Below are 21935 nucleotides of genomic sequence, written 5' to 3' on the forward strand. Positions count from 1 at the left end.
CGTTTTGTGATAAAAGCGCCAACACAAGTCAGTGGGAGAAAGAACGATTTTCAACAAATGGTGTTGGGACGACTGGATGCACGCAAAAGAATGAGGGTGGACCCCAACCTCACACCTTATACACAAACTAACCCAAAATGGGCCAAAGACCTAATCGTAAGAGGGAAAACTATAAAATTCTTGACAACATATGGGTAAATCTTCATGACCTTGGATCAAGCAATGATTTCTTATATATAAGAGAGACAATAAAAACGTAAGCAACACCAACAAATTAATAAATTGCATCTCATCACAGTAAAAAATGTTTGTGCTTCCAAGTACACTGTAAAGACAGTGAAAAGACAACCACGGAATGAAAGAAAGTATCTGTAAATCATATATCTGATAAGGGTCTAGCTATGAAAGTATCTGTAAATCATATACCTGATAAAGGTCTAGCTAGGGTTATAAAGAACTCATAAGTCTCTGATAAAAAGACAAATAACTCAACTTAAAAATGGACATGGTATTTGAATAGACATTTTTTCAAAGAAGATGTACAAACAGCCAAAAGTACCTGAAATGATGCTCAACATCATTAACCGTTGGGGAAATGCAAATGAAAACCACAATGAACACCACTTCACATTCACTAAGGTGACTATTAATAAAAAAGATAGTAAGTGTAAGTGAGGACCTGGAGAAATTGAAACCTTTAACACACTGCTGGTGGGAAAATACAGGGGGAGCAGAGGCTTTGGAAATCAGGGAAAATGTTACAGTTACCATTCCACAGCATTGTACTCAAGAGAAATGGAAACATATGTCACACAAAGACCTGTACAGAAACCTTCAGGGCAGCCTTACTGAGGAGCCAGAAAGTGCAAACAACCCAAGTTGCACTAACTGGTAAAAGTTAAGCAAACAAAATGTGTGTGTGTGTATCCCTAAATGGAATATTATTCAGCAATAAAAAAGAATGAAATATTAATTCATGCTATGAAATGAACCTTGAAAACATTATGCTAAGAAGCCAGACACACAAAAGGCCACATGTTGTATGATTCTATTTACATGAAATATCCAAACATGCAAATCCACAGAGACAGAAAGGAGGGTGATGGTTGCGGGGAAGGGAGTGAGAAATGGAGAATGACTGCTAACAGAGATCGATTTCTTTCAGGGATAATGAGAATGTTCTGGAATTAGTGGTAATGGAGGCACAATTTTTAAAATTGTATTACAAACCACCAAACTGTACACTTAGAGAAGAGTTAATTGTTTTTAAACGTTTATGTTTGTCTGGCTGCGAGGCTCTCGGCTGCAGCGCTGGGACCTTCCACCCTCACTGCAGCGCTCGGGGTCTTTCAGTTGCCGCCTGTGAATCCCCAGCTTCAGCACGTGGGATCCAGTTCCCTGATCAGGGGTCACACCTGGGCCCCCTGCATCGGGAGCTGGCAGTCTTGGCCACTGGACCACCACAGAAGTCCTGAAAGAATCACTCTTAACACGTGTGGATTATATCTCAATTTTTTTAAACTAGCAAAACCAATTAAAAAAAGAGAGAGAGAATACCACAACCAGGATAACACTGATATTGGTTCAACCTACAAATCTTACTCAGATTTCCCTAATTTCCTCTGTACTTCCCCATACCCTGTGTTTCTACAAAGGATTTAGCAATTATCCAAAGAATGTACTGCTGCTGCTGTTGCTGCTAAGTCGCTTCAGTCGTGTCCAACTCTGTGCGACCCCATAGACAGCAGCCCACCAGGCTCCCCGTCCCTGGGATTCTCCAGGCAAGAACACTGGAGTGGGTTGCCATTTCCTTCTCCAATGCATGAAAGTGAACAGTGAAAGTGAAGTCGCTCAGTCATGTCCAACTCTTAGCGACCCCGTGGACTGCAGCCCACCAGGCTCCTCTCCCCATGGGATTTTCCAGGCAAGAGTACTGGAGTGGGGTGCCACTGCCTTCTCCGGAAGAATGTACATTACTGTTTAAAAGCACTAAAACCCCCACAATGATATACGACCTCATACTCACGGTTGGAGTCACAACGCACGATTCTCATTGTAAAAATGAGGTGTTATAAAAATTGACCTTGGTATTTAATTCTATAGAATTAACATCATAACATAAAAGGGTATTTTGTATTTATTTGTATTTTACTCAACATAACTTATCTGTATTTCATGGTCTTAACCCAACAACGCAAATCTCTGGGGTTCTTTCCTGGTTTTTAACGAAGAGGCGTACTGACTTCAACTGAATTAAGGAGACTTTTACAGTCTGTTTTTCCCTGTTAATGTCTCATTTTGTTTAAGAAGTTTGGATTGCTGCCTCCCAAGCCATTGGAAATACCCCTTTATACAGGGATGTGGAATCTTTCATCCAATGGATGCACCGTAATTCCGTTAACCATCCCCTTATGGCTGGACGTTTAGGATGTTTCCATGTTTCCGATTTTCTTGCGGCAAAGTGCCGCAGCGAGCAACTTAATTTCCTCTTTTGGATGATTTCCTCCGGACAAGGGGTGGAGTTACTGGTTAAAGACTTTGCGCATCTTTCTGACTCCTGACTTATTTCCCGACGGCGCAAGACCCACGTGGGCCCCGGTCCCCTGCGGCCCCCGACCGCGGGCTCGGCCTCCGCGGAGCCAGCCCCCGGGCCCCGCGGCCCGCGGCCCTGCCGGCGCCCGGACTCACCTGCGCTCCCGCCCTCGGGCCAGCGCGCGTCCTCAGCTCGGCCTCGGGGTGTCCTCCCGGCTCCGCGGGGGTGGCCCTGGGCGACGCCTGTCTCCCCGTCGCGTCCCTGCCCGCCCCCAGCGCCCGGCGGCGCACGCACTGGGCGCTCGACCAGTGCCCGCGGGTGTAAAGAGCGGGCCGCCGCAGCCACGCCGGCCCTCAGTCACTTCAGCCAGGTCCTCGCCGCGGAGCCGCGCGCCCGACATTGCTCGCGCGCCGGGAGCGGCCGGGCTGAGGCGAGCGGCAGGCGGCCGGCCACGCAGCCGCTTATAGAGGCCTCTGTACGCCGACACTGTCCGGCGCGGGGCGTGAGAGACGGGCACCGCGGCAGTGAGAGTGTGTGGCAGGTGTCAGGGTCGCCTCCAGCGGGCCGGGAGGCCGGCGGGCGAGCGGCTGACGGGAGGCGAGGACGGCGCGCCTCCCGGGGGGCTGACCAGAACAGGGGGCACTGGGAAGCGCGCGGTTGCGCGGGCCAGCGTGCCACGTTCGGCCTCACCTCCGAAACGCCCGCTTAGACTCCCGTCGGGAGTCAGTGAGGCGGGGACGACCGCACTGACAGGAGGGCGTGGGGCGTGGAGGCTGAGGTCCGGCCGCCCGCGGCCGCGACGGGGTTAACGCCTCCTGCGGCGGCGCGGCCCGGGTGTGCGCCTGCGCCGAGCGCGGAGTGCGCCTGCGCACAGCGCCGGGCGACGTGGCCGGCCGGAAGAAGCCAGTGCGGAACCGCCGCCGCCGGCCGCAGCGTCCATCCTACGCTGCCGCTGGGCTCCCGAAGCGACATCGCCATGCTGAAGAAATTCGACAAGAAGGACGAGGAATCGGGTGAGAGGGCCGAGGCCCTGGGGTAGCCCGGACTCCCGCGTAAGCCCTCCGCGGCCTCCCCGGGAGGCCTCCTACCGGACCTCCGTCTGGACGCGAGGCCCCGGGGACTTGAGCGAAGATGCAGCGCCCATCCGCGGCCGGCCCCGGAGAGCCCGAGCGGGCTCCGCTGCCCCTCACCCGGCAGCTCGGGCCGCGATTCGCTGGATGACCTTGGGCGGGTCTGCGCCTCTGGGCCTCTGCTTCCGCGCTTGTTAGGGGAGGGGGCCAGACCCGGTGGTCCTCTAGGGATTTCCTGGGGCTGCTCCCGTGCTGGGGCGCCCTAGTCGGTAGTGCCCGGATCGGTGGTTGAGAACACTGACTCCGATTCATTTATCCAGCAAATGTATCGAGCGCCCGGTGCATGCCAGGTTGCACTGCGCCCTGACTCTGCAGCAGAGCTGGTGAGAACTACTGAGCAAGCTAGGAATATAAGAATGGTCGCAGCGGAGTGGAGGGAACAGACGTCAGTCAGATCCTCAAGCGTGTCATTAATTACAAGTGTGACTTCTGCTATGTGCAGAAGCCGTAGCCACTGGAGATGGTGGTCCCTCACGCAGTAGGGGCTCAGCTAAGTACCAGCTGCATAAATGAATGAAAGGCATGACACTCTGAGAGGCACACGAGGACTGTACCAGGGCTGCTGGGCAACTGCGAGTTAGTGGTCTGGGGGAGTGGAGCTCCCTGGAGGAGGCTGGCTGGATCTATTGGCAGCCTGTAGGGCTTTGACTGCTGTTCAGAGGACTTGGAGCTTGAATCTCTGAGCCATCGGGAAGTCTTTCTCCATTGTCTACATCTGGGAGAGTTTTGAAATTTAGGGTCACAACCTGTGCTCAGTCCCGTCTCTTCTCTCATGGAAGGTGGAGGCTCCAACCCGTTCCAGCACCTGGAGAAGAGTGCGGTGCTGCAGGAGGCAAGTGTCATTAGCTCCCCTGGGTCTTCCATTGAGAATGTTCAGTCAGTGTGATCAAAACGCTAGCATATTCAGAGTGCTGGTTTGTAGGACATTAGGGGAGAAATCTGTTCGTGGAAAGATGGGGAGTTCATTATGCTGATCCTTTTCTTCGTCTTTGTCTCTCCTTCCAGTTAATTAATAAGCTTTGAGGGTTTCTCTGGAGGTCCAGTGGGTAGGGCTCTGCGCTTGCACTGCAGGGGACACTGGCTCCAGCCCTGTTTGCGGAACTAAGCTCCTGCATGCAGGCCACGCAGCGTGCCCACCCCCTCCCCCCCAAAAAAAGCCTTTACTAAGTATTCATTAGTCTCCAAGTCAGCACATCTCCAGGTAATATCTAGGGAGGATTTCAGGAGTTGTTAGTAGATGAATTAAAAAAAGGAAAACAAAGCTCCTTCCATGTGAAAATACTGTAGAACAAGTGTATTTCTTTACCTTGGGCCTTCTCAGATCTCTGATGTGCTTGAGAACAGTCATGGAAGGGAAATAAACTCAGCCAGAAGGTAAATATCCTTGGTCGCTTCTTCTCAGGCCCGTGTGTTTAACGAAACGCCCATCAATCCTCGGAAATGTGCCCACATCCTCACCAAGATCCTTTACCTCATAAACCAGGTAACAGGGTGAGCCCTGCGGGTGGGGAAAACGGTCCTGGGTTGTGTTGGGGGCAGGGGCACAGCCCCTGTGTGGTTGCAGCCAGCGGCCCATCTCTGGGTGCCCTCAGGGTCTCACTCTGAGGTGTTGCCCCTGATGCAGCCTCTGCCGAGTCTGAGGCTCCGACCTGGGCTGTCTTAGCTGGAAGAGCCTTCCGGCCTTTCTGTCCCAAGCTGAGGTTTCTTTCTGAACTGAAACAGGGGGAGCACCTGGGGACCACGGAAGCGACCGAAGCCTTCTTCGCCATGACCAAACTCTTTCAGTCCAATGACGTAAGTGCCGCCACCCCTGCCCTCCTCGGGGGGACAGCTCTCAGGGTGGTGGGAGGGCCCCCGTCAGCGGCTGCCCCCGTGTCAGGCTGAGCCGGGGTCACAGGTCTTTTCGCCTCTCATGCCCAGCCCACCCTCCGTCGGATGTGCTACTTGACCATCAAGGAGATGTCGTGCATTGCAGAGGATGTCATCATCGTGACCAGCAGGCGAGTCCCGGGTCCCTGATGGCCGCCCCCGCGTCTCCTCCCCTCTCCTCCGAGCTCCCGCCGCTCAGTCCTCGGCCACGTGTTGCCAGTGCCGTTGCCTCCTTCCCTCTCCTCTCCTTCAGTTACTCTGCCCAGCCGTGGCGCCTCCAGGGTGGGCGGTTCCTCTTGAATTCTCTGGCCTGGACTTAGGCACAAACTGTCCCTTCCCTGCTTTCTCTTGGCCCGCTGAGGCAGCCCGGAGCTTCCATGGCAACTCCAGCTCTTCCCAGGAGAGCCTGGAAAGAAGCGACAGGGACGGGGGGTGGTGGGGTGCACAAAGCCCACAGGCAGATTTTCCCATGAAGGACTGCTGTGCTCAGGAAGCATTCGGCTCAGGGGTCACGCCGTTTGGCGGGTATGCTACACACACATGTAGGTTCACTTAGAGAACGTAGCAGACATGGCTTCCGCAGCCCCAGAACTTCCAGGGAGGTAACCCCACAGACCGGCATTAGGGGGGTGACGGCTGTGAGAGCAGGCCAGGAGGACCACCAGCTTGAATCTGGGTCAGGAAAGGCCTCCTGGAACTGGGGGAGTGGAGTCCTGCAGGGCAAGGCAGGCAGAGCAGGACAAAGGTGGGGCGGGTGGAGCGCAGCTGCCAGGACCTGCGGGTAGTCCGGGGACTTCTCTGCGACCACTCAATGGGGACAGCAGCAGGAAACCCCACAAGGGTAGATTGCTGTCGGAGCAGGGCAGTGACCCAGGCAGTGTGGAGTTTCATGGAGACCCCTTGATGAAGGGTTAAGAGCCCAGAGCGGACACCCGTTAATAATGGAGACCGGCCTGCTGACCCGGCTGGGGTGGGTGGGGCGTGGGAGCAAGCCCGGCCCCCATGTGAGGCCCATGCCATGTCCCTGCAGCCTGACCAAGGACATGACCGGCAAGGAGGACAGCTACCGGGGCCCGGCCGTGCGCGCCCTCTGCCAGATCACCGACGTGAGTGCCCCGCTCGGGGAGGGGCGCGGGGCCCCGGGGCGCATGCCCGCCCCCCCACTCCGGGCCTCACTGCCCCACACCTTGTCGCCTGCGCCCCGCAGAGCACCATGCTGCAGGCCATCGAGCGCTACATGAAGCAGGCCATCGTGGACAAGGTGCCCAGCGTCTCCAGCTCCGCTCTCGTGTCTTCGCTGGTGTGTAGCCTCGGCCGGGGCTGGAGATGGGGCCAGGGCTGGGGCTGCTCGGGAGACTGAGGAAACATCAAGGATCGCTTTCCCAAGGAAAACCAAAGCTGTGTGGCCCCAGTTGTGAGAGTCCCACCCCCTGCTCGGTGAAAAGTGCCCAGGGGACTCTGGGTGGATTGAGGGCCCAGTTGGCGGCCTTGACCCATGCCCTGGGGTGACAGGTTTTGGGGATTTGAGCCTGGCAGGAAGTCTGCCAGGGCAGGGGGAGTGAGGGTGGGAGCCGTGCTGAGTCTGCGCCCTCTCGGAGGACCCTGACAGCAGGGCATCCTGCCCGCCCCGCTCAGCGTGCCCTGTGCCCCACAGCACCTGCTCAAGTGCAGCTTCGACGTGGTCAAGCGCTGGGTGAATGAGGCCCAGGAGGCTGCGTCCAGTGACAACATCATGGTCCAGGTAAGCCATGAACGGGGCAGGGATGCTGAAAATACTCAGGCGCTGGCCAGCAGGATGGACTTTCACCACGGAGGTCCTGGTGGCCCCTGGCCGGAGCAGGCTTCAATCCTTTTCTCGTGGTGGGGAGACTTGGGGGTTTGAGAAAAAGAATCTAGGGCATCTCTTGCAGGGGGAGTTGGGTTACAGACTTGATGGGCTCGTGCTTAATTATGCACGTGGTTTAATAACCAGCGAGTATTGTTCTCACAGGGGGAGTTGGCTTACAGACTTGATGGTTCATGCTTAAATATGCGTGTGGTTTAATAACCAGCGAGTATTGTTTTGGGTGTGCAATGCCATCTGCCTGGTGCCTGGTGAGGGTTCAGTGGGAGCTTCTGCCCTCCTGCCCAGACCTGCAGGCCCTCGTGTGGGCATCTGTTCCCTCTCCCCATGTCTTAGTGCTGGGTCTCGTTTCTAGGGCCCACTCTGGCCCCTCAAATCCTCCAGGATCACAGAGGCTTCTTCCCACATAGAAGGCCCTGAGCGCAGCCCTAGTGAGGACTCCGGAGGGCAGAGGGGGTAGTCTTTGTGCCTCCCCTCCCCCTGCTGGCTTTTCAGCAGCAGCCACGCGTCCTGGGGCAGGGCCGGGGGGCCGAGGGCCTGCTGTGAGGGCGCCCGTCTGCACGGCCCCTGACGACACATGTCCTCAGCCCAGGCCGGCTCCCACTTCCTCTTTCTGGTCGGAGACACCTGGTCTCCAGTACCTCCATCTGTATGGTGCCTGGCGGGGTTGGGGGACAGAGGCCTGCAGAGTCCCAGGTGGCTTGGTGGGCATGGCCCACACCTGGGCTCCATGCCCACTCCAGAGGTGAGGAGCGGGCAGCGTGGCCTCAGGCCTCACTGTCCCTGCTCTGCAACACCCGCAGTACCACGCGCTGGGGCTCCTGTACCACGTGCGGAAGAACGACCGCCTGGCCGTCAGCAAGATGATCAGCAAATTCACGCGGCATGGCCTCAAGTCCCCCTTCGCCTACTGCATGATGATCCGCGTGGCCAGCCGGCAGCTGGAGGATGAGGACGGCAGGTAGAGGCACCGCGCCCTGCTGCTCGCCCCCAGAGCCCTCGCCGACCCCCAGGCGGGCCCCCAGCGTCCTCCTGCCGCCTGTCGTTGCAGCCGTGACAGCCCGCTGTTCGACTTCATCGAGAGCTGCCTGCGCAATAAGCACGAGATGGTGGTGTACGAGGCCGCCTCGGCCATTGTCAACCTGCCTGGGTGCAGCGCCAAGGAGCTGGCCCCAGCTGTCTCAGGTGCCCAGGCCCCGCCCCCCCACCGGCTCAGGTGCCTAGGCCCCGCCCCCTGCCATCTCAGGTGCCCAAGTGCCCCCCCGCCCGCCCTGTGCAGCTGGGATTCCCAGGGGTGAGGCCCTGCCTGAGGGTGGGCAGGTGTGCTCTCCTCGATTGGGGTGGCCGTGCCAGTTGGGGAAGAGCTGAGTGGGGGATTTGGGTCCGAACAGTCTCTGAGCCCTGGTCCCCAAACTGTGCCCCGTGCCCTGTCCCTGCCCCTCCCGGGGGCCCTAGGTTTCCTGGCTGCCGCGCAGGGGGCAGCCCTTCACTGGTGTCTGTCCCCCACAGTGCTCCAGCTCTTCTGCAGCTCCCCCAAGGCCGCCCTCCGTTACGCCGCCGTCCGCACCCTCAACAAGGTGAGTTCGCAGTGGACAGAGGGGCTGGCCTTCCGACAGGGCTGGGGGAGGGGGCCTGGGCCCAGGAGACCTGTCTCCTGGTCCCTCACGGCAGGAGGTGCAGCCCTGGCTGGTCTCTGTCCCCCAGGTGCTGGCGTGAGCCCACCTGAAGGCCCGCAGAACAGCAGAAGGCCTTCTGTGGCCTGTCTGTGTCCTCATCGCTTTGCTCCCGGACAGGTGGCCATGAAGCACCCGTCCGCGGTGACAGCCTGTAACCTGGACTTGGAGAACCTGGTGACGGACGCGAACCGCAGCATCGCCACGCTGGCCATCACCACCTTGCTCAAGACGGGCAGCGAGGGCAGCATCGACCGCCTCATGAAGCAGATCTCCTCCTTCATGTCCGAGATCTCGGACGAGTTCAAGGTCCACAGTCTGTGCCCGGGGCGGGGCGGGCCGGGGGCTGCCGCGGGGCCTCGCTGTGGCACTGTGCGAGGTGCTGCTCCCGGCCTTTGTCGGCGAGGCCGGGGGCTTCCAGATCGGCCCGTCCAGCCCTTCGTTGTCTTCCGTGAGCGCTGTGTCCTGGGCTGGGCAGAGCCGGAGAGGGGAGCAGAGCAGTGCGCACGCCGGCCTGCCCTCGGAGCTCGCTTTCTGGGACGGGACCATGAGAGCTGACTCCAGTGTGGACGGGGTCGTTCCACACGCTGCTGCAGCGAGGAAACCCCCAGGGCAGCAGTTCCCGGGGGAGCCGCCCGGGAGGACCTGGGAAGGGCCAGCGGGCGCGTGTGCACTTGCCCTGAGCTCTGAGTAGACAAGCAGACGGGGGGGACCCACAGTGTGGATCGGGGCCTTGAACCGCAGTGCTCACAGCCCTGCCCGGGGGCTCGGAGGTCCCCTCAGCCCGGCCCCGCCTGAGGAGGGGCTCCCCGCCTGAGGAGGGACTCTCTGCCTGAGGAGGGCTCTCCGCGTGAGGAGGGCTCCCCGCCTGAGGAGGGGCTCCCCGCCTGAGGAGGGGCTCTCCGCCTGAGGAGGGGCTCCCCTGGCCCCGGGGACTGCAGCACTGCCCGCGGGGCTGGGCCGCGCTCACGCCGGTCTCTGGCACAGGTCGTGGTGGTGCAGGCCATCAGCGCGCTGTGTCAGAAGTATCCCCGCAAGCACGCCGTGCTCATGAACTTCCTGTTCTCCATGCTGCGGGAAGAGGTAAGAGCGGGTGGCCTGGCTGCTGGCTCCGGCAGGCGGGCCTGGATCCGCCTGTCAGCTGGCTGGCTTCTGGTGCCCGCAGCCCTTTTGGCTCCTGTGCGCAGGCAGTGCAGGCACGCCCCAGTCGCTGTGGTTACAGTCGTAACTGACGAAGTGCCACCCTGGCCATACAGACTCAGCAGGTGCCCTGAGGCAATGCTTAAGCAGAAGATGGCTAACGGTCTGTCTCGTGTCATCTGGTATAGAAATATTCTAGCCATTGCAATTTTTCATAGAAAAAATTTTCCCACAAAAATCGGTCCTTGGTGCCGGAAAGGTTGGAGACCGCTGTCATAAAATACACACGACATAGAATTCATCGAGGGCTTCCCATGTAACTCAGCTGGTAAAGATCCACCTGCTATGCAGGAGACCCTGGTTCGATTCCTGGATTGGGAAGATCCACTGGAGAAGGGAAAGGCTGCCCACTCCAGTATTCTGGCCTGGAGAATTCCATGGACTGTATAGTCCATGGGGTCGCAAAGACGGAGCGACTTTCAGACTAGAATTTATCACCTTAACTGTAAATGTATATCGTTCAGTATTGTTAAATACCTTCACACAGGAGTGCAGTTAATTTCCAGAACTTTCTCATCCTGCAAAACTGAACTCTGTTCCCATTTAACGATAACCCCCTACTCTCTACTCCTCCAGCTTCTACACCACCCATTCTTCCTTTATCTCAAAGGTGGGAAGAAAATCAAGTCCCAGAGGTTTCTATTAAAGCATCTGCAGTTAGTCCGGAATGGCCCTGGCGAGCATTCAGCCTGAGCCTTTAGTTTTTACACAAAAGGGAGGTAGCGGCGGGGGAGCCAGGCCCTGGCCTGCGGGCTCCGGCTGGGCCGCTGTGCCAGGCTGCAGCTGGGCTCCGCAGAGCCCCTGGTGCTCAGCCTCCTGTCGCCTGGCCCACAGGGCGGCTTCGAGTACAAGCGGGCCATCGTGGACTGCATCATCAGCATCATCGAGGAGAACGCGGAGAGCAAGGAGACGGGGCTGTCCCACCTGTGCGAGTTCATCGAGGACTGCGAGTTCACCGTGCTGGCCACGCGCATCCTGCACCTGCTGGGCCAGGAGGGGCCCAGGACCAGCAACCCCTCCAAGTACATCCGCTTCATCTACAACCGCGTGGTGCTGGAGCACGCCGAGGTCCGCGCAGGTGCGTCGGAGCAGGCTGCGCCCGGGCACCGGCACCGGCCTGCAGGCCTGAGGGCGGCCCAGGGGCGCGGGCGGCACCCGGCGAACGTGCCGACCTCGGGCTCACCTCAGCTGCTGCTCTGATTCACTGTGTGTGGTCGCTTACCTTTCTCCTTTTTCACCTTTCTCCTTTCTTTCTTCTTGGTATTTAGGTTTTTCTTTTTAATGGTAGCTTTCTTGAGATATAATTCACATAGCATACTCTGTTCAATGAGTGTGTACTTCTGTGCACAGCTATCCGATCCTTCCTTTTACTTAGACTTACTGCTGTTTCCCTCTCACGCCTGCTCTGAACGGACGGTCCCCAAGCAGTTCTTGCTTCTCAGTTGTAGCTCATTCTCTCTCTCATTTGCGGTCAGGTGAGGCTTCGCTGCCCCTGAGGCCGTTAGGATACAGAGATTGAGGGCAGCCCTCGTGGCCCCTTGGTGGTCAGAGCTGAGAAGGGCTGCTGGGCCCGAGGACAGGGCCGCCTCCCTGGGAGAAGCCAGGCCTGGAGGCTGCTTGTCGTGGGATGTCGGGTTGGGCCTGCGGCTCGGGGCCACTCAGCTCCGGCTGGCCTGCTCCGAGCCCTGGCCTGAACCGAGTTTGCCTCGTGCACGCAGGCGCTGTGAGTGCTCTGGCCAAGTTTGGGGCGCAGAATGAAGAGATGCTGCCCAGTATCCTGGTGCTGCTGAAGAGGTGCGTGTGGCGTCCCCTTGGCCGGCGGCTGCTCCCCGTCTCTGTAGCTGGAAAGGGGGAGACAAGATGCACGACTATTGATGGTAGAAAACAGTGGGAACAGAAAACCGTGAAACATGGTGCTGTGCAGAAGCCCCTCCCCTAGGTGTTAACTCGAGGTGTTTTCTGTTTTAAAAAACAGCTTTATTGAGATATAACTTGCAATCCACACAGTGTCCCCATCTTAAATGCATAATACAGTGGGTTTGTTACATTCCGAGTTGTTTAACCATTACCGCCATCTAAGTTGAGAACTTTTCTCTTGACCGCGCTGTACGGCTTCTGGAATCTTAGTTCCCTGACCAGGGATCGAACCTGGGCCCTCTGCAGTGGAAACGCAGAGTCCCAGCCACTCGACCACCTGGGAGTTCTCAAAAACACTTCTACCGCCCCAGAGAAACTGTGTACCAGCGAGTAGTCGAGCCCTGCCCCAGCCCTGCCCGCCCCTCGCTCGCCTTCCGGCTCAGGATTTGCCTGTCCCGACTTGCCGTGCAGCCGCAGGCCTTCAACGTGTTGCCTCTCGCGAGCCTGGCTCCTTCACGGGGTTTCCAGGGCTCACTCGTGTTGTCACACGTGCCAGCACTTCATGCCACTCCTGCATGGCGTGAAGAGCCCTCGTTTGTTTAGCTGGTCATCAGTCGGGAGGCATTTGGGCCATTTCCGGTTCACGGCTGGCGTGACTCGCGCTGCTGTGAACATTTGTGCACAAGTCTTTATGTGACTTGCTTTCAGTTCTCTGGGGTGTGCACCCAGGAGTGGAATTGCGGAGCCATGTTCAAGTCCTTTTTGACGAGTGCTGCCGGATACAGGCGCATGGCTCCCTCCCTGGGTGGGCTCTGGGAGAGGGTCCCGGGAGAGTGAATACCAGCCCCCCTGTGCCTCTGATACCCGGGCACCGCATCTGGTGATTGGGGTGGAAGCACCCTGCCGCCTCTGCCTGCCCTCTGCTGGGGCCCTGTAGCGCCCCCGGCCCTCTACGGGCCCCCGTCAGGAGCTCCCTGTGTTCTGGCCACAGGTGTGTGATGGATGACGACAACGAGGTCAGGGACCGGGCCACCTTCTACCTCAACGTGCTGGAGCAGAAGCAGAAGGCCCTCAATGCAGGCTACATCCTGAATGGTGAGTCCTCCCCGCCGGACCACTCCCCTATCCCCCTCCCCGAGCTGCGGCCTTCCCGGGCGGCATGCCCTCCGCTGGACTCCCCTGGCAACTGCAGGGCATCACTGTCATCTCAGGAGGCCTGGGGCCCCAAGGGTGGGAGTAGCCCAGAGAGCAGAACCGCTCGCCAGTCATATGAACCTCCTTGAGCCGGGCGCCCCCCCCGTGCCCAAGCCCCTGTCCCGTGTCCATTCGCTCTTTGCAGCAGTCCTGCCGAGGAGGGTGTCCTGAGAAGCGGGGGCTCGGCGCCTCGCTGGTTTCCTCGGGGTCCTGCAGCCTTGACCCCCGGCCCCGTCTCGCTCCCGCCTCCAGGTCTGGCTGTGTCCATCCCGGGTCTGGAGCGGGCGCTGCAGCAGTATACTCTGGAGCCGTCGGAGAAGCCCTTCGACCTCAAGTCCGTGCCCCTGGCCACCGCGCCCGTGGCGGAGCAGAGGACAGGTGAGCCATGCCTGTGTCCTCCAGAGGCCCTCGGGCCCAGGCCCCCTCTGGAGGCTCTGCCTGGCCCGCAAGGCCCCCGCAGCTGCCCAGGGTGGACGGGGCCATGCTGGGCGCAGGGAGTTCCCCACCCGCCTCTGCCCCGGGAGAGGAGGCCACCTGCACACAGACACTCACGCGGCCGCCCGTGTCCACACTCCACACGAGGAGGCGGAGAGCACACTTGAGAGCGACTGCGCTGCGATCGACGCGCCCTGGCCGTCTCTGAGCTGTGGCTCACCACGTGTGCTCGTTCCTGCAGAAAGCACCCCGGTCACCGCCGCCAAGCAGCCCGAGAAGGTGGCCGCCACCCGGCAGGAGATCTTCCAGGGTGAGTGAGGGGGCTCGCAGGGCTCACAGGCCACGGCTGGGGCGGCGGCTCTTCCCCCCGGAACCGAGATCGGGTCTCCCCTGCATGCTGGCTCTGAGAGTGTTTGGACAGCCTGCTTGACCCTCAGGTGGAGGTTGTGGCATCCGTTTGGTTTCTGAGGATTTGGATGCTCAGAGAGACACGGTGATTTGCCGCAGTTTGCACAGCACCAAGGGGAGGGCGGCAAGAATTACAGTGCAGCTCCAGCTGGCTCAGAGCCGCCTGGGCCTTGTTCTGAGTGCTACAGGCCCTGGGCCCAGTCGGTTTGGGACGTCTGGCGCCGCTCAGCGGAGTTGAGGGCACGACACAGTCCTGTGACTCGGGCTCCAAATGTGCTCCGCCCACCTTGTCTGGCAGGGTTTGGTGAGGATTCCGTCTGTCCCTCTACTCCTACATTTCTCAGGGGAGAGGCTGTGTGTCTGGTTGGCAGACCACGTTGTCCACTAGATTCCTGCCTTCGAGGCCCGGCAGCGGCCTCCCGTCCTGGGTGACGTCAGCCGACTCCCTGACTCATCTCCCCTTCTGTCGTTCTGCGCGCTGTCCACGGCTCCTGCCCGTCCCTGCACTGGCGCCTGCCTTCCTTATAGTGGGATTCGTCTTAAGTCCACCTTTTCCTTTCCACTCCCGAACCTGTCTTCCACCAACGCGCTGTCTCAGATGTGGCTGAACCGGGACCCTGAGCTGGCTGGCGTCGCTCTCCCCGCAGGCTTTCCCTGTGTGTCCCTTCCCTCTTGCTGCCGGCAGAGATCAGCATGAACTTAGTGGTTTCACTCAACGCCGCTCCACCCCTTGTCCTGAGGTCTGAGTTCAGCCTCTTTACGGGGGGAAAGAGCAGAAGAATGATCCTGCCTGCCTTCTCCCTCTGTCCCCGAAACCCTACTAAGTCTAAGGCAGAGGATCACACTGCCTCGGTTCTTTTCCACATGGAGGTCAGCGTAACCGGGAAGACGAGTGATGGGTCTTGACTAGTGGTCCTCAGACATCCGTGTGCGTCAGAGTCACGAGGGAAAGCTTGTTCGAGATGCGGGATGGGGGAGTCTCTGACGGGCAGGTCTGGGGAGGCCTGAGGGTCTGCACCGTCGCCATGCCCGCACCCCCAGGTGCTTCCGGCGCGATGACTCCTGAGCACAGCTCAGGGAGCAGGGCCAGCTGCCCAGTTCTCCCAGGCGCCCCAGGGCCGGAAACTGGCCTGCACCAGACGCCTGCTGGCCACTCGGAGCTGGGCATTCTGTAACACTCGGAATCTGCCCGCTCTCCTTTGGGGCCACTTGTCCCAACAGCCACGTGTCTGAGAGCAGTCCGTCCTCCTGCCTGGTTCCGTGGCCAGCAGAGTTCGCTTCCTCTTTGTCTTTCCCCGTCTCACTCTTCTGAGCACCTTTGCTGAGCTTCTAAGCTTGAGGGAGTTTCTGGATGGGATGAGGCCAGGCCATGGGCCTGACGTCCATCGGTTGGTCTGGCGTCCTATGTGGGACAGCGGGGAGGGCGTACTTGGGTGTGTCAGGGAACCAGGAGTGAAGGGCCCGCGGCCTGAAGACTGACCAGAGACCCCGCTGAGCCGCTGGGTGAATGCGCGGCCTGTGGGTTTCAGAGCAGCTGGCGGCTGTGCCCGAGTTCCAGGGGCTGGGGCCCCTCTTCAAGTCCTCGCCTGAGCCCGTGGCCCTCACTGAGTCGGAGACGGAGTACGTCATCCGCTGCACAAAGCACACCTTCACTGACCACATGGTCTTCCAGGTGAGCGGGGAGGGCCTCCCGTGGCGTCCTGGCGCCCCCACGCCGAGTGGCTGGAGCCCGGTGCGATGCCGGGTCTGCCTCCAACTGCTGTGTGTAGAGTCCCTGACTCAGGGCCTGTGTGGCTCCCGCGTGCCCACATGGAGACAGGGGATCTGGGCAGGGGGTCTGGGTCAGGACTCAGGGTGGCCCTGGGGTGAGAGGCCTCCTCTGCAGCTCAGGGGGGCCCGCACCCCCCGGCTCAGCATCTCAGCCCCTCTGCTCCCGGGTCCAGTTTGACTGCACGAACACGCTCAACGACCAGACCCTGGAGAACGTCACGGTGCAGATGGAGCCCACGGAGGCCTACGAGGTGCTGTGTTACGTGCCTGCCCGGAGCCTGCCCTACAACCAGCCCGGAACCTGCTACACGCTGGTGGCCCTGCCCAAGGAAGACCCCACGGCGGGTGAGCCCCCCGGCCTCCTGGGAGCCCCTGGGTCAGGGTGGGGAGGGCGGCCTGTGCGCCAGCTGTTCGTCTCCGGTCAGAGCTTCAGCTCCTCGAGGTCGGTCCAGAGAGGAAGGCCAGCCCGCCCTGGGCTTTGCACACAGCAGCTCATTTCCTCCTCACACACCCTTCGGGGCAGCACTGCTCTCTGTCTTAGAGGGTGACCGAGATGGGGTAAACAGCTTGCCTGAATACACCAGGCTGAGAGGCTGAGCCCAGGTCCTCAGGCAGGACTCTGTCTTGGCCATGAAGGAGCCGTGAAGGAGACTTGGACATGACCGTCCAAGTCCACTCCTCCCAGAGAGGCAGGGGCTCTCCCAGGCCTGGGTGGCACGTGGACGTGGCCAGCCTGAAGTGTCTCTGCCCCCCTGGCTCCTCTTTCCTCGTGAGGGCAGCTCCTCAGGCTGCGACCGGGTGCTCCTGCCTCCCCACGCCAGGCTGGCACGGGCCGCTGGTGCAGCCGAGGCCTGGAGGGCAGGCTGTGGCTGCCCGCCCGCAGAGGCCCCTGACGGCGCGCCTTCCCTCCTGCAGTGGCCTGCACGTTCAGCTGCGTGATGAAGTTCACCGTCAAGGACTGCGACCCCACGACCGGGGAGGCGGACGACGAGGGCTACGAGGACGAGTATGTGGTAAGCGCGGCGGGGCCCGCTCACGGCGTCTGCACGCGTGCGCGCTGGCTTCGGTTTAGACATCGCAAAAGAGCTCTTGTTTTTAACTTAAAAAATATGTGTTCAAGTGTCACAAGAAAACCTGGGAAATACAAAAACAAGTACACACAGACAGGGAAGCGTTACCCGTAGTCTTGGGAGTGGCTGGGGGAGGGAAGTTGTATCTTTGAGGTCATTACATACATTACAGACCTCGTTGGGTTCACTTAGAACCAGGGTGTAATTTCCCGTCAGTACAAACACTTCATAAACACAAGTCTTAATGACTTTAAAATACTCCCTTCTATTGACATATCCTAATTCACGTGACTTTGTATTCGTTAACATTGGGCATGTGTGATCCCAGAGTCTCACGGTTTTAAGTGCCACATTAAACACCCCTCAGTATAAATTCATACCATTCACACCTGTGTTTCAGGCCTGTCTCCTTGTGACTAGAAGTAGAATAATTAAAAAAAAATTTTTTTTAACAATTTTTTTCTATGAGTAGGATAATTGGGTCAAAGACTCAGGACGATTTTCAGGCTTTTTGGTTCAAGGTGTCAGTTGCTTTCTGGAGAAGCGGGTGCCCTCAGTCCAGTTTGTATCTGCTGGCAACCTTCTGGTGCAGCGAGATGCTCCTTCCGGCTCCAGCTCACGGGGCTAGCATGGAGCCGAGGATAGGCTCATTCTCGATTTGCCCAGGGCGCTGTGGCTCCATGCCATCTGAGTGCAGACCCTGAAAGGCAGCCTGGGATGGAGGCTGCCAGAGCCCTCGTGGCCAGAGGGGCAGTCGCTGGAGCACACCTGATGGGCATTTGTGTCCTCCTGGGTCCAGGCCTGAGCCAGCAGCGAGCTAAGCCAAGGCCAGGAGGGCTGGGTATGAGGCCCGGCTTCTGCCGTAGGGGCTGCGTCCTACCTGTGAACGCCCTCCCCGTGCGCGGGAGCAGGGGCTCAGCGGAGAGCTGCTGGCAAATGAACGGGAGCCTTTCCTCACAGTCGGTCCAGGGTGCACGTCCAGAGCGGGCCCGGCTGACTCACGGGGGGCGGCCTCTGAGCACTCCTCGCCCCCCGCCCCATCCAGTCAGGCACTGGCGGCTTCGGAGGGTGCGCTCTCACAGCCGACACCCCAAGATGAGGATGGTGGGCCCTCCACATCTGTGGGTTCTGCCTCCATGGATCCAACCAACAGATGGAAAATAGAGTGGGTTCCAGAAAATCTGCAAAAGCAAAACTTGAGGCAACAATTTACATAGCGTTTGCACTATATTTGCAGCTGTTTCTGTAACATGTACATCATATCAGTTATTATAAATAATCGAGAGGTGACGCAGAGTATAAGGAAAACGTGTGTAGCTTAAACGCAAATACGGCACCGCTTTACATAAAGGACTGGAGCCTCCAGGAGTTCAGTGTCCGAGGGCGCGTCCCGCTGAGGGGCCACCACCCGGCCGTGAGCAGCTGAGGACAGGCCGCTGGTCCGGTAGGGCCCAGCCCCGGAGCGCAGCACTCAGAGCCTGCGTGGTGGGAGGGGCGGGTGGGCAGAGCAGAGCGGAGGCTCTCAGCTGTCTCTCCCTGGAGCTGTGTGCCTCAGGCCCCCCCTGTTGTCCCCCAGCTGGAGGATCTGGAAGTCACGATAGCGGATCACATCCAGAAGGTCATGAAGCTGAACTTCGAGGCAGCCTGGGACGAGGTGGGGGATGAGTTCCAGAAGGAGGAGACGTTCACCTTGTCCACCATCAAGACACTCGAGGGTAAATGCTGGGGGTGCCGGTTCTGGTTTGCCTGCCTTTCAAGACCCTGGGCCACTGTTGAAATGTTCCTCCTCCCCCCATCCCCGCCCCCATCCCCCGAAGATCCAGGACCAAGTGTGGAGCACATAGTTCAGATACATAAAATAATAAAAAAGTCGCTCAGTCGTGTCTGACGCTTTGCGACCCCATGAACAATACAGTCCACAGAATTCTCCAGACCAGAATACTGGAGTGGGTAGCCTTTCCCTTCTCCGGGGGATCTTCCCAACCCAGGGATCGAACCCAGGTCTCCCACACTGCAGGTGGATTCTTTACCAGCTGAGCCACAAGGGAAAGTTCAGATGCGGCTTCATTAAAAGCTGTGCACAGTGGGATTTGGGGCTGGGAGAGTGGTGACGGTGCAAAGTGGAGATGAGGTAAGTGGGTTAACTCTAGAACCTCTCCCTGCAGAGGCTGTGGGCAATATTGTCAAGTTCTTAGGAATGCACCCTTGTGAGCGGTCTGACAAAGTGCCGGACAACAAGAACACGCACACGCTGCTCCTGGCTGGTAAGTGGCATTTGTCGTGGGAAGGGCCTGGGTGCCACTGGGGAACCCAGGGATCCAGAGCTCGCGGCGCTGAACGTCACAAGGTATAAGAAGGCCAGCTAGAGCCGTCTTCCCCCAGCCCCTGCTGCCCGTCAGTGTCCCTGCCCACGGGCAGCCAGCGAGCTACGGCACAGCACGCCAGGCACCTCCCTGTGATCCTAAGGGTGTGAGAGCGAGAGTGCACGTTGCCCTGTGCAGAGGCAGACAGCCATATGCAGGTGGCGGACACGCTGCTCTGCGCCTGGGTGTTCACTTCACAGTGCATCTTGGGGAGCGTCCTCTTTTTCTTTTTTTAATAACATGAAATTTACCAGTGTAATGATTTTTACATCACTTCAGCGGCATTAAGCACATTCCCGCTGTTTTGCATCTATCACCATCATCCACCTCCAGAACTTCCCATCATCCCAGACGTCTTCCCAGACTGAGCTCCACTGTTTCTTGTAGCTGACTGTTTCACAGAACCAGTACATGTACTGCTGAACACCGAGATTGTTCTAGTGTTCTGCTGTTACAGACTGTGCTGTAGGGAATGATCCCGTACATACGTGTCTACTTAGGCATTTTATTTTGGATGTGTGCACTCTGGGTATTTGTAGGGTAAGTTTCTCAAGGCTTTACCAGGTCAAAGTGCATTTTTCATCTCGGTAAATATTTCCAGTTGCCTTCCATAGGAATCGTATGCCTCTCTCCCACACTTCCAACCAAGCAGTGTGTTCCCAACCTGTGTGGTCTCTGCAGGCGTGTTAATGGTGTCTCGCGTGGCTTCACTCTGTGTATCTCGTGTACTGAACGGCGCTCAGCATCTCCTCAAATGCAAAGCGCCATATGAAACAGCGTATGGATTTTATTTATATCATGTATATTTTTCCACTGAGTTGGTTATTCTTTTCTAATAGGAATGGGATTTTTAAGCACTTCTGGAAATTTTCAAACTTACACACACAGAACCCCCAGGCACTCCTCCTCCAGCTGTAGCAACGAGCATCTCTACCCAGACGCGTTCTCCACCCCCAGATTATTTTAGAGCAAACTCCATACGTAGGCATTTTGTATGTAAATGTTTCTGATCGTTGTTTCTCCAAAAGCTAATGAGCCAATGTGCTTACTGCGCCTGAAACAGTGAACGAAGGGAAGTGCTTTTTTCTGAGTGTTTATAAACAGGGTTAGGAGGTGGCTCTGCTCCAGTGCCCTGCTCACAGCTGGCTGCCCCCAAGCCCGCAGTGAGGCAGCCCTGTCCCCTGGGTTTTGCAGACACCTGCACCGCGATTTTGCCACGGTGGGGCTGTCCCTCGGTCTGTGAGCTTCGATGAGGTCGGGATGTGTGGGAGCCTCGGTGATGTCGCACAGAACCACACACGTCCAGTCGTTTTGGGCTTGGCAGCAGCGTGACGGGCAGACTGATCTCTGCGAGGTCACTGATGACGCTGCAGCTCAGAGAGGTGCAGTGACGTGCCCAGCGCCTCGCACAGCTCCCGTCTCACCCCAGAGCTGCCTCTGCCAGCTGTGGCACGCTGCCCTCAGCCCAGCCCTGCAGCCCCCTTCGGTCTTACGCGCCTGCCTTCTCTCCTCCCTTGCAGGCGTGTTCCGGGGAGGCCATGACATCCTGGTGCGCTCCCGGCTGCTGCTTTTGGACACAGTCACTATGCAGGTGACAGCCAGAAGTTCGGAGGAGCTGCCGGTGGACATCGTCTTGGCGTCTGTGGGCTAAGAGGCCGGCTTGCATCGGACCACGTCCTCCCCTTTCCCCGAACACTATGCAGGAGTCGCGCCTTCCTCCTGAACCCAGTGGAAGCTCCTTTCCAAGCCTGTGTATTGAAAAGCAATTAGGAATCACTGAGGGTTTTTTGTTGTGTTTTTTGTCTTCTTAAATTGACCCCCTGCCCCAAACCCCCCTGCTGACAGTGACTCTTTAAACAGGGCATGATTTTAGCACATCCTAGAACTTGCTGTCTTGCCTGCCAGGGAAGGGGCATTGCAAATAAAGAAAGTGCTTGCGCCATCTGAGTTTCTCCCCTTTGGAACCATCATCTTATCCCTACAAATAAATCAGCGCGTATTTATTGAGTGACTGCTGCTTCTGCACACTTGTGCTTAGGCGTCCGGCTTCTCTGCCGCCCGGAGCCCTTTGCCACTGTACCTACAAGGGGGCAGGACCCTCTCACTGGCTCTGCCCGTGCCCCACACCCAGGAGCGGGAGCAGCACGGATTTCCTGAGGGGATGACGGCAGTGGTGGGCAGAACCACCGTCCTTCAGTAGGGGATCAGTGAGTCTGGGGGTCTGGGTGGGCCTAGTGCAAGGTCTGAGGGGGGGGGCACTCCTGCTGCTGGGGGAACAGCCCCACAGAGCGCGAGGCCCTGGTTTCTGCAGCTGGGCTTTTAAACCCAGGCGTGGTGGTTTTGCCAATACATCTGTTTTGCCTATTTTTAACAACATTGGTGTCAACCGTTAGAGATTCGTATTTGGGGTGGGGGTAAAGGTGGAGGCCTTGCAAAGTGTTCTGGTGCCCACTGAAGTTTGAGTGACCTGTGATTCGTGGAATTTTACTGATGGTTTTTCAAGTTTTGCCCCAAACCATGGGCAGTTGGTATGACTGTCAGGTATAGACAATGTTTTCCGTTTTCACCCCCACAACGACCTGGAGCCCTG

The 21935-nt window shown here is 58.3% G+C and overlaps 1 protein-coding gene across 1 annotated transcript; it reads left to right on the forward strand.

Annotated features, from left to right (window-relative positions):
• Positions 1-3312: 3312 nt before the first annotated feature.
• On the forward strand, positions 3313-21348 carry COPG1 (COPI coat complex subunit gamma 1). Its single transcript, XM_061397277.1, has 24 exons — positions 3313-3546; positions 4443-4495; positions 5066-5146; positions 5386-5457; positions 5584-5663; positions 6563-6638; positions 6740-6832; positions 7187-7273; positions 8179-8336; positions 8427-8560; positions 8885-8952; positions 9169-9357; positions 10036-10131; positions 11083-11326; positions 11967-12042; positions 13097-13200; positions 13552-13677; positions 13976-14044; positions 15672-15814; positions 16086-16257; positions 16828-16925; positions 18559-18697; positions 19148-19246; positions 20866-21348. The coding sequence occupies exons 1-24, from the start codon at positions 3510-3512 to the stop codon at positions 20994-20996; spliced, it is 2625 nt and encodes an 874-aa protein (XP_061253261.1). The 5' UTR covers positions 3313-3509; the 3' UTR covers positions 20997-21348.
• Positions 21349-21935: the final 587 nt, after the last annotated feature.

The sequence above is a fragment of the Bos javanicus genome, chromosome 22 (genome assembly GCF_032452875.1).
Source record: "Bos javanicus breed banteng chromosome 22, ARS-OSU_banteng_1.0, whole genome shotgun sequence".
In the NCBI taxonomy this organism is placed as follows: domain Eukaryota; kingdom Metazoa; phylum Chordata; class Mammalia; order Artiodactyla; family Bovidae; genus Bos; species Bos javanicus.